General features: G+C 43.4%; 1 protein-coding gene across 3 annotated transcripts in view; it reads right to left on the reverse strand.

Moving 5' to 3' along the window:
• Positions 1-8,949, reverse strand: part of CARMIL1 (capping protein regulator and myosin 1 linker 1) — a 120,149-nt gene extending 111,200 nt beyond the window's left edge. Inside the window, exons 1-2 of one of the 3 annotated variants that reach the window (XM_083449134.1) lie at positions 8,036-8,949; positions 3,089-3,186 (exon numbers count right to left, since the gene is read on the reverse strand). In XM_083449134.1, coding sequence (XP_083305260.1) covers positions 3,089-3,186; positions 8,036-8,075 — 138 coding nt within the window. In that variant the 5' untranslated portion in view covers positions 8,076-8,949. The remainder of the gene's footprint in view (positions 1-3,088; positions 3,187-8,035) is intronic. The other 2 variants (XM_083449135.1, XM_083449133.1) reach the window with 2 other exon arrangements.
• Between the last annotated feature and the right edge of the window lie 3,593 nt (positions 8,950-12,542).

The raw sequence follows: 12,542 nt of genomic DNA on the forward strand, positions 1-12,542 counted from the left end.
GATTAAACAAAGTGGGGGTGAAAGCAAGACCTAGCAGAGTATGAAAACAAGAAGAAGAAGAAGAAGAAGAATAAGAAGAGGAAGTGCTGAATGTCTAAATAAACCAAATGATTGCAAATAGTACATGAGGATAAAATCTTTCATTGGGGACACTGTGAAGTAGATTAGCTACAGAACTTAGAAACAACCCAATATTCATTTTCCTCTTCTCCCAAATTTATGTGAATGTTTAGAAAGTCAAAATCTACAAAAAAGTAACCCTAAAAATCAACTATTAAGAATTCAAGCTGCAATCCTACAAATACTTGCCCCCATCACCATGTCCTATATTCAAGCTGCACAGAAGTTGCCATTTTGTAAATAGATCAGTGAAAATAATTTATTTGTTACATTTATGTAGCACCTTTCCTCCTGCAATGTGAGACACCTAGGGCCATTCAACCAAGTAGATTCCTGTTCGGAATCTACTTAATGAAGCAGTCCAAGTTAATGAATAACTCCAAGCTATTTTTGACCTCAAAATAAGAAAACAGCAAGCAGAAGGCAGTGAATTGCCATTAGCATGAGGGTGATCCTTACTTTTTTGTCCAAGATGTTTAAAAATGTTTAAAAACCTCAGAAATAACCTGAAAGCATTATGTTACTCTGAGTTTCATTTACTCATTGCTCATAATGCCAGAATGTAGACATTCTGGGGTACTAAGAAAACACTCTTAAACTGGCACTTGTATTCAACCCTCAACAGTAGCCTTAATGTAACTTAGGATCCCTATAGGTAGCTACTTTTATGAAGGCTAGCCCACAGGGAAGATGCCCACGCCATGCTAAAAACACAGTTTAGTGTGACATAAAAGAGTATAAGTAAGCCTCAAGGTCACACACTCTGGAAGAGTTTAGAAGCTTTTGCTTCTACTTACCATAACTACACTTTGTGCAAACTGAAGAACTATGGTTAACATCGCATACCATTTTGTTTAACACAAATCAACTTGCATATGGAAAGTCAGGAATTCTCCAATATATTCATTTACAAAATATGTACACGTCAGTCAATAACAGTGCACACCTTTAAACTGCTGCCTTTCTATGCAAAATACAAAGAAACAGAACTTTCCTAGTTGACACTTCTTGATAAATAAAAGCAGCACTTTAATTATACACATGGTTTATGGTCTAAGGAACAGTGCCCATATTTTGTACTTGGACACCCATAGCAGAATTAGCAGTGAGAAGTGCAAAAGGGTGATAAGGAAATGTGAAAACACTAAACTTTAGCTTGTTTTCCAGTGTCCAATAGAAATGCAATGTATCAACTATATCATCTAGCACCAATAACAGCAATAATTTTGTGCAAGTCAAAAAGTCACTCACATTCTATTATGTGAATGAACTGATCAGTTAAATGAATAATTTTTTTAAGACAAAAAATTCTCCATCAGTCAACATGCATATTCCAGACCTAAAGTAAGGAGAATGCAAGGTGTAGAATTTAGGGCCATGATTTTTTTGGAGAGAGGGAAGGAAGGAAAGAGGGAGAGGGAGAGATCCTTGCAGAGACACTGCATATAAGATACTTCAAATTCTTTAAGTAGCTGATCCGAGAAAGAGGTATGGCATTTATTAATATCACTAATGCTCAGTAAGTATGCGTCAAATGAAGAAAGCAATCAAATTGTTCATAGGGGAGTGAGCATTTAACACTTTTTGAACACAAGCTTACTGCTTCTTGCCTGCATCTGATATGCATAAGCTGGCAGGAAATCTTTCAAGTCTATGACAGCTGTTGTGTTACAATACATCAGGCTCAAAAATATTCCGTGAATCTGATAGTCATAATACAAACTGCTTTCTGCTGACAGCCTGTTCTCCTTCACACCTATGTAAACACATATACACATTGTGGAACAAAATTTCAAAACTGTTGTTCTGGAGGAATCAATTTTGCTGTTGTGAACAACTGAATATCAAAATCAACTGTACATCTGCTTGATCCTTTAAAAAAAAATAATCAAAGTAATTAACCTGAAGAAATGAAAGAGTAATTTTTCCTGCACAAACCTACAGGTAGGATTATGTAAATTTCACAATCCTAATTCATGTCCACATAAATTAGCACCGGACACAAAATTAAACCAATAATATGGGCTCTCTTTTTGCCTTTTTAAAAAGTAAGTTTTAAGACATTAAGAATATTAAGAAAAGAACTTCAAAATGTGGACAAAGCCTGATGAGAGTTCTGAAGCAGTAGGTTAAGCATTATTTCTGGTAGTTAAGGGGTAGAACTTCAGTGTTCCCTCCCTAACATGTTACACAAGCAGAACAAGTTGCTCCCAGAGCCTCCAAAACCCCATCTAGTACACATAATTTTAAATTATTTGAATTATTTAGAGAGTTCCTCTGTGCAGACTTTGGCAAAGGAAGGGGAAATATTTGGGAAGCATTCCCTCTGTTTTGTACTCTTGCTACAGAGCTCAAGCACCATATTGGCAACTTCCCACGCAAGCATGCCTGCATGAACATTAATTTGAACATACTGTAAATATCTGTCTTTATCTGCTGTACTCTTAACTTGATAGTACTAGGCACAAATCTAGATTGTCAGGCCTCCAAATATCTTCTAGCAAGAGACCATGATCAACATGACTGTCCCCTCTCCCAAGTGGGAGAAGTTTCTAACAAGACAGAGCTTTGAAACAGGAAAGGAGGGAAACCCACCTCTTCTGTCCTCCTGCCACCATGATTACAGAACTCTCTTTCTTTCCCCTTACTTCTCAGGTACACACACTGAGAACCTGCAACAGGCATGAAGTTGGGGGGAGGTTACATGCCAGTTTTTTTTCACCTGAGCTGTACAACCAAACTCTTCTCTTTCTGCCCCCCCTCCCCCTACAACTACAATACAGAGGAAATGAGAAATTTTAAAAGCCAGACAACTTTTTCAAGAAGAGGAGCAAGAATCTAGCAAACCCAGTTGGTGGCCCCCTTCATTTAAATTAAGAGAACATCATTTCTGAGGGCTTGGAATGTTGTTCAACATGAACTTGTTCAGCATGAAGAACATTGTTTCAGGGCAAAGGAGCGTACTTACCAATATTTTGTTATCCACTTTGTCGCTCTTGACTTCTAGCTTAACTTTCTTCTTCACTGAAATTTTTATCTTCCTCCCAATCACATCCTTGACACTTTCTGAAATAGTGAAGAATATAAAATTGCTTTCACTGTTAAGAAGTAAGGGAAATATGAAATTATGCTACTATTATACTGCCAAGCAATGCTCTTGTTTCCAAATAAACTTAAATGACTAAACTAAATGTTTCCACTGTTTTAGTAAACAGTCAAACCACACATGCCTATACATTCTCTACTGCACTTTGGAAATCTGTACTCCTTTGTCATTGAGCATTAGGTAAATAATACATTGTAAACAAAGAAAAGTCTAAAGAGGAAAGCATAGGTTTACTTCCTCCTCTTACCAGAGAAAGACATCTATGAACTAAAGTAATCAGATACTGAGGGACTCAAATGTTTGATCTCATTCATATTCACAGCAGGCTCTCACATTTAGGAAGTCGAATAATGCAGGTTAGATCCAGTGCCTTGTAAATGCAAGCTGTGTCACCCCCTAGATTGCAACATCAAAACAGTTCTATGTGTTCTTATCTGAGAGCTGTAGAATGGCCTCTCCAGAATGGATCTCAGTCTAGGAGTTCAGTCTCCTAGGGCCTGTGTCGATTTTTAATACCTTGAAAAGGAGTCTCACAAACAGGATGCATCTCCATCCCCTGAAGTACTCATGAAAGTATGCAGGTTGCAGGCAGACTACAGTACAGTACTGGTACTTAAAGTGTAAGTATGGAATCCTCTTAGAGGAACATTCCTGGTTTAGCACTGAAGTACAAAACCAAATGCAAGGAAAGCTGCCACGCTGATACACCCTTAAAAAATCTATGCTGAGCTCACTTCTCATACCATTTGTCACTGGTCTCAACCAACCTCATTCTCAATTTCACACATTTTTATCACTCTCTGCAAGAACCAGACCAGAACCAGTCATCCAGGGCTGGATTTAGGAGCATGTGACTGCCTCAAGACACCAGATTTGGGGGTGGGAAGGGGAAAGAATTTGTCACAAGCTATCTACTCAACAGCCAAAGCAAGTACTACAAACAGTTCATCTTCACTTATAAAGCTCTCACAGCATGGCTAGTGTTGTGTTAATCTTCCTTTTTTCCATTATAGGATAATTTTTAGCATTTGTGGCCATTCAAACAATGTGCAAGCAGTTGTGGTCAGATCCATGTGTACAAGTTGATCGTCTTAATATTAACAGGGATAAGTAACTCATGCAAATCAAGTACTGAAGTCATGGAATAAACTACAAAGCTAGGTATATTCAAAAATTGAAGGGGGGCATCAAAAGGTCCTCATTTGGTCTGAAGCTGGCCTGCAGACAACATGGATACCACCATCATTGTTGTTGCACATGCTCAACACACAATCCAAGATGAAAACGCCTTTAGAACACAAAGATGCCGCCATTTTGCACACCCATCAGTAAACAAGATAGCAGCAACTATAGTTCAATGTGGGGTTAACTAAAAATTCATCTCCTAGGAAAGACTTTGCATCAATACCCATCAAAATACAGTAACATGCTGCCAAAGATACTGCAGGGTCTTCAACAAAGCCCATAGAATACAATTAATGTAATAAATATTGCTCAATGTGTTAAAATGCTTAGGGGAGTACATCCACAGTACTATTTATGCTTTTTGGCATAATAATAATAATAATAATAATAATAATAATAATAATAATAATAATTTATTATTTATACCTCGCCCATCTGGCTGGGTTTTCCCAGCCACTCTGGGTGGCTCCCAACAGAATATTAAAATACAATAGTCTATTAAACATTAAAACCTTCCCTAAACAGGGCTGCCTTCAGACGTCTTCTAAAAGTCTGGTAGTTGTTTTTCTCTTTGACATCTGGTGGGAGGGTGTTCCACAGGGCGGGTGCCACTACCGAGAAGGCCCTCTGCCTGGTTCCCTGTAACTTGGCTTCTTGCGGCAAGGGAACCGCCAGAAGGCCCTCGGCACTGGACCTCAGTGTCGTGGCTGAATGATGGGGGTGGAGACGCTCCTTCAGGTATACTGGACCGAGGCTGTTTAGGGCTTTAAAGGTCAGCACCAACACTTTCAATTGTGCTTGGAAATGTACTGGGAGCCAGTGTAGGTCTTTCAAGACCAGTGGTAAGTGGTCTCGGCGGCAGCCCACAAGTCTAGGTGCCGCATTCTGGATTAGTTGTAGTTTCTGGGTCACCTTCAAAGGTAGCCCCACATAGAGCGCATTGCAGTAGTCCAAGAGAGAGATAACTAGAGCATGCACCACTCTGGCGAGACAGTCCGCATTAGGTTTTATACATTTAAATATATGCTATTAGGTTTTCATGACTATCTTCAAACAACTTAACTAATGCGTCTTGGTATCATGTCTCTTATAACACATTAACCTACAGTGCAGAACAGCAAGGTATCACTGCTGCAAGATGATCCACCCAAAGTACTAAGGCACCTGCACTAACTGAAACTGGAGGAAATGTTGATCCACCCTGAAGGCATAGGAATATCTTCAAGAACACACAAATGTGTATGATCAAGCTTTAATTCTGAAAGCTGAGAGATGTTAGGGTAAGTCATATTATATTAAACGTAACATCTAATTTATGTTTACAATAGAAGACAGCTCACCTTTGTTTTCCTGGATGAGCAATGCAGCTTAATAACTCATTATATATGAATCTATGCAAGTGTCTGCCTTTTTAGACATTATATCCATCTAGAAGTTGGCAACAAATGATTGAAATATACCTGATAGTTCAAAATATTGTTATTTTTATAACCAACTCTTCCCCGCCCCTCTATCAATGGGTAAGTTTTCTTTAAAGAGCCCCCACTGCCATTATGTACATTAAAAAACCCAAGCAGATTTCTCTTCTGGCATCCTACAGTAACCGAACCAAGATGCTTCTGCACTATTTACCCATGCACAATAACTCTGTTCCTATCCAAAGATTCAGAATCATTACATACATGATGAGTTTAGCTATCTATGCACTGCCAGAGGTGTCAAGACATTGTTGAAGTATGCATTATTTGCACAGTGAGTAATTTATCCAAAGGAGGTGATAAGGCAGTTGAGAAACATTATATGTATATATAGGTAAACAGTTTGAGGGATCCATTTGTGTGTCACATTCTAGCACAGCTAAACAAAATCCAGAGCAGAGCTGTACAGGTGAGGATTCTTAATAGACTCCATTGAGTAATATGGGTCAACAAAACAAATGGGTTGCAATCTGGTACACGCTTGGCACCAAATACTGCTGCTAGGATCTGGCTATCTGATTTCACCAGGGTAATATTAGTGGATGGTCTAAAGTTATTAATCAGGATTATATGCAATAGCTCCTTCATTTCCTTTTCGTGCTCCTCCACACAGTATAATTTTTTTCAAACCATTTCTTTTCAAGTGCATTTATAGAAGATTAAATAACATATGCAGGTAAACCTAAAAGGATTGCCCTCAACTTATGCCCAGCTGTTTCAAGAAGCAGCCATCATATATGTACTTGCATTAGCAGTAACGAGATTAGAGGAAGAGGAGCAGTGAATGGTGGATAGTCAAGATAAAAAGATGTGCTGTATCTGGAAGGATAAGACTTGCTGGAAAACCACTATGCCTCAGGCTACAATCCTGGGCACACTTAATGTAGGAATAAGCTTCACTGAACTCAGGGAGACATAGTCACAAGTAATATACCAAGGATGAGTTTCAGTTCCTTCTCTGTAAAATGGAAACCCCATGAAATTTCATGGCATGTTTGAAGTGGACCAGGCAAAGGAAATATTGTTGCACACCCCATGAATCTTCCTGATATGACACACTCAATATTATAATAGGTAACTAAATCTTGTTGTAAACTGTCCTGGGAACTTGGCTATAGGGCAGCCCATAAATGCCTAAAGAGACTACTTACCCCAGTAAATAATAATTTTCACAGAGATATATTTTTAATTAACAAGGGCTGAACTGCCAGCCATATTGGCTCCCAGTCCATTGCAAATCGAGACACAGGGAAGGGGCTTTTTGAAATCTCCCTAGCCACAGTCTGAACAGCAACAGATGCTTTGGCAGTCCTCTCCTTATGCACCTGAGCATCTTAAGCCCATCCGCCTAGCAGCTTGGCTTGCACAGCAAAGCAAGGTCCATAAGCAAAACACTCTGGAGCGCATTTGCACCGGAGAAGGAAAGGCTAGGAGGTTCTGCCTGCTTTTTAAGCATCACTTTTCACACGCAACCTTCCAAGACCACCAAGCGATAGAATAATCCAAGAACCCTTTCCCATTCTTCGCGCGCAAGAGACTCGACATACGTCTGTGGAAGAGCACAGGAGGGGAGAGATCATCGCTAGGGTTGGAGGCTCCTATGGGGCCAGATGGGGAGAGCCAGCAGGGCAAGGGTGGCGAGGAAATGCTGGCGTTGAGAAACAAGCCGCCCCTCGAGAGGGTTAAATATTGCTTTCACTTAGTTGGCTCACAGATGCCGAAAGCTCCGCTCCGTTTGCCTAGTTAAAAGGCTGCCTAATCTTCCCCTCCGCCCCGTAAGCAAATCTCCTCCAGCAACATCGATGCCAAAAAACAGGGGGGGGGGCGGGCGGAGGAAGCGAGAGCTGCTTCAGCTTACAGACGACCCCCCACCCCCACCTTTCCACCCGTCTCCCAGAGAAAACAAGTAACTGCAGCTTCCCACCACGCCTCCCCATTCCCAAAGGAGCATTTAATGCAGAAGACAACAGGATATGGGCGAGGAAGGCGTCGGGGGGGGGGGGGAGAGGAGGCAGGCAGGCATAGACTTTAGCCCTCACCTTAATACCCCTGACAGGAAGCAACCCCCTCCCCCTCCTAACCTCTCCCAGTTAAGTGCCCATTATGAACCCAGGAAGAGAAATGGGGAGGCGAGGGACATGCTTACCTAGCAACTCTTTGGGCACGTCGGAGCTCTCTTCAGTCATCGTCGCCCCCCGTCGTCTCTCCACAGCGAGGTGTGTGCGCGTGTGTGCGCGCTGGTTGCCGGGGACAACTCGCGCCTGCTCGCCACGAAAGAACTGCCCAAAACGCAATTATTTTGGGGTAGGGAAAACAGGAGAGGGAGGGGCAACGAGCCTGCTGCTGCTGCTGCTGCTGCTGGTGTCTCTCTCTCCCTCCTTTCTAGCCTTAAAAAAATCTCGGTACGTTTTATAAAAAAAGACCAAAAAGCGGAGGGTTACTTAGGAGATTATTGCTACATGACGCCTCTCCATTTCGGCTGAAGGGAGAAGGGGGCGAGAGAGGTCCAAGGGCGGAATGGTCTCCCCGAGGCAGAGACCGCGGCGCTAATCCCCTTCTTCGCCGCCGCCGCGTCTGCGCTCGTCAGGCTCGCCTTTCCTCCTTCCTCCTTCCCGCTTTCCCCTCCTGCCTCACGCAGCCGCCTCCTGGCTTGAGGTGCAAGCGGAAAGCGTGGGTGGAGGAGGAGCAGGCGGAGGAGGACGTCGTAGTGGCGGTGGCGGCATTCCTTACTCCCGCAGAGAAAAGCCCAGCCCCGGCGAAGGGCTTCGCTTCGTACGCGCCCACACGCGCGCCCGGCGTCTCCAGCCGAGAGGCGGCCTCTTCACCTCGCGAGAGCCGCCGCCGCCGCCGCCGTGGAGAGCGTTGCGCGCGCTCTCTCTCTCTCGCTAAAGCAGCAGAAAGACTTTCTACTCAGCCGCGTTTCCTGCCAGCCCTACATTTGCAACAGATTCCATGCGCGCAGCCAGGGAGGGAGGAGGGAGGGAGGGAAGGGGGTGGAAGAAGAATTAAGGACATTTGTAGCAATCCCCTTGGTCCCTCCTCCCTCCCCTCTCAAATCACAGGATCCAGCAGCAAAGAGAGCGCCGGAGAGAGATCAGGGGGGCCATCTGCTGGTTTGAGGCGGTCTAAACCTGGGCAAAAAAAGGGATCCCTTCCCTCAGCCCCACCCACTACTCCTGCCCCCACCCCCACCCCACCATGAATCCCCAAGCAAGCGGTTGTTTTGAAAAGCTGCTTTGGAGTGAGCCGCATCGAACTAAATGGGTTTTGATTCCGAGTAGACACACATAGGACTGGGCTGGAATGCACGCTTACCTGGCAGTGAGGCCTCCTATTGAACTTCCTCTGAGTAACATCCAAAGATTCCAGCTCCTTTGCACTCGGAATTCTCATCAGATGCTTTACAATTTTTTTTAGATCTTAAAAGTGTCTAGGTTTTAAATTTTGGGGTTGGTTGTTTTTTTTTTAAAAAAAGTATATTGCATATTTTATTGTTGTAAGCTGCTTTGAGACCTGCAGTGGTGAAAAGGGAGAGACACCTTTTAATAAACAAATAGTGGGGAAGCTTTGCTTAGCTGTTTACTCCTTCCTACCCAGTTCTGTACTGGAGGTGTGATCTTCTGGGGAAAATAAAGGACTCTCTTATGAACGCTGATGTTCCTATTCAACACTGGAATGTATGGGACCATTGAATAAGGCCAAAGGCCGGTCTAGACCTACATTTTGTTTTGACAGTGGCCAACAAGATGCCTATGGGAAGCCCAAAAAGATTACATGGCATGGCAGTGTAGGGGTTCGTGTCTAAAAAGAGGTATTGGGGACCAGTAATCAAGTAGTGCCAGCCTCAGGCACTTAATAGGGTTTGACTGTGTGGCCCGCCTTCTGCTGCAAGGGTAAAAATGGATATGGAACAAGGGGGAAATGCACCTTATGAATGCTTGTGGAACCTATAATCCTCCAGGTACTGTTAGACTAGACAGCCCATTGTTAATACTAGCTGGAGGTGAGGTGAGTTGGAACTACACCTGGAGGACCGCTGGTTCCACATTCCTGTTTTACTACTACTAATAAGAATAAGAATTTTTATTACTTGTACCCTGCCCATCTGACGGGGTTGCCCCAGCCACTCTGCACAGCTTCCAACAAATATAAAAGCATAACAAAACATCAAACTTTAAAAAGTTCCCAATGCAGGGCTGCCTTCAGAGGTCTTCTAAAAGTTGGATAGTTCTTTATCTCCTTTTCATCTGATGGGAGGGCGTGACAACCAAGACGGCCCTTTGCCTGGTTCCCTGTAACTTCACTCAGTGAGGAAACTGCCAGAAGGCTCTGGGATCTGGACCTCAGTGTCCGGGCTGAACGATGGGGCTGGAGACTTCCAGAGATGCATTTAGTGTGGTCACTCTGTCTCTACACCATCACCACAAGTGCTGTTATCTGCTTGGTAGATAAAACCTCCTGTTACCACTACAAGCATGTTTAACTTCAGGAGCTTTACCTGGGAGGGAGGCCTGCCACGGGCATATTAATGGATGGTTCAAGATCCCCTGAGGGCTTGTGCCATTTGTCTAAGAAGAAGACAGACTGGCCAGCTGGCCAGTTTCTTTTTAGAGTTTCTTTTTAGTCCCACGTGGTTTGAACTGGTAAGAAGAACAAATGAATTCGTTAAGTCACATTGATTGTTAATTAATGCTTTCTGCGTACCCAGTGGCACATACAGGGTGTTCTAGAGCAGCATCTCTAGGAGTCACAAAATTAAATAACAATTTTTAAATGGACAGCAACAGGGCTATGGGCTGAAATGGTAAAATTATGGATATACTATTGTTACAAAAGAGGGTTTTTTTCATGTCAAAAAGCAGTAGAGACATCTTCATTGTCCAGAGAAATTCAGGACAGTCAACATTATCATTACTTACTTTTTTTTTGCTTCTATTGCTCTCCTATCCTCTTCTGTCCTGCTTCAACAATCCCTTTATTATCTTTTGCCCAAGATAAGCTTTTCTGCAATTCCTTTGAAGCAAGAAATTCCTTTCCATCATATAAGAATGCAATGCACAAACAGTGCCTTCTACTTTGTGGCCTGACTGCAAGATGGGAGTTCCTAGCATATACGTTTCATCTTATTTTGATTGTATTAAATGAAATTATTTTTGCATCAATTATGTTTTAATTAACTTTTCTTCTCCAGTTGGTTTTGTCAGGCTTTGCTCAAAATTGCATGTCCAAACGAAAACTTGTACTATCATATAATCACCACTCATTTGAATTGGGTAACAGCAATTTAAGGATTTGGTTTTAATTCAGCATCAAAGGGCTCTTGCCTTTTTTAAAAAACCCTTGGCAAAGACTCTGTGCTTTTCAAGAACTGGTTGTTCGGCATCGGTTCTCCTGGTGAACCTCCTCTTTCTTGCATGGAAGCACAGTAATAGGGAGACTGCATCTGTCCAGCCTGCCATGTATTAAAGGACAGTTCTAGCCTAATACATATTTCAAATATAATATTTGCTTTTTTCGTGTACATTAAAAACATATGTAGAGGACAGGCTCTGCATGTAGAAGGTCCCAGGTTAAGTCCCCTCTCAGAAATCTTGGCAAACTGCTCCCAGCTGTTCTTCCATGTGTAGAAAACAACACTGAACTGGATGGGCCAATGGATTGAGGATAGGAATGGGTGTTCTCACTGTGCTTCACATTTTTCCTTTCCTGCCCTGGGGCCTCCTGGCAGGGGCAGAGGAAGGGGGCTGCGGTGTGGGTGGACTGCCCCAGGTGTCTTCGCTGAGGGGGGTGACATTTGGCGTGCCGCCCGCCCACGACTCCCAAGCCTACCCCAAGCCATCGGGGGAAGGGAAGGAGCTTCATCGCTTTGTCGGCAGCATTCCTCCCTTTCCCCTTCGTTTTGACAGCTGGGGGAGGCTTTGGAGTCATGGGCGGGGGGCGCGCTGAATGTCCGCCATCAGCGGCTTGCTCCGCCCCCATGGGTGGCGGGCGCACACGGCGCTCTGTGCACCCAAGCTGCTATACCGCGCCTGGGAGGGCACCCTTCATCCCCTCCCCCCTTTGGGAGCATGCCCACCCTGGGCAGCATGGGCATATGCTTCGCCGCTGCCTCCAGGGGTTGAGGTGGGGAAAGTTCCTGCCAGGAGCACCATCACTGCTATGCAGCATATGAAATATATGGTCGCAGCATTTTTTCAAAAAAATATGAGCTAGGGGTTAGTTTCCTGTTAACTTTTGGCATTCCTGAGTCTCTTCCACCCCCTCCCATTTCTGCCCCAAAAAAGTTCCTATGGGAAGCTACTTTAAATAGTTTAAAAAATTACCAGCTCTCAGAAATTTACTCCGGGGAAAACAACAAAGAATCTTGTGGCCCCTTAAAGACTTCACAAAATATATTTCCACAGGCTTTTGTAGACAGAGTCCACTTAGCCAAACGCATTGTGTTCCAGAGATGCTCCTCTGGATAGACATGATTGGAAAGGGTGTGGTGGTTGTAAAAAGTGTCATTGGGGAAATGAAATGCAGAAGTTGTAACAATGTAACAAGAAGGTGTAACAATTAAAACCATGTTATTAACTGTGGGAAGGACATTCTGAGGAAATCAATGGGTTTGCCACCTGCTGTCAAATAAGGAAATTTCAACCTTATGGGGC

Source organism: Podarcis tiliguerta, assembly GCF_965153285.1.
Source record: "Podarcis tiliguerta genome assembly, chromosome: 7".
NCBI lineage: Eukaryota > Metazoa > Chordata > Lepidosauria > Squamata > Lacertidae > Podarcis > Podarcis tiliguerta.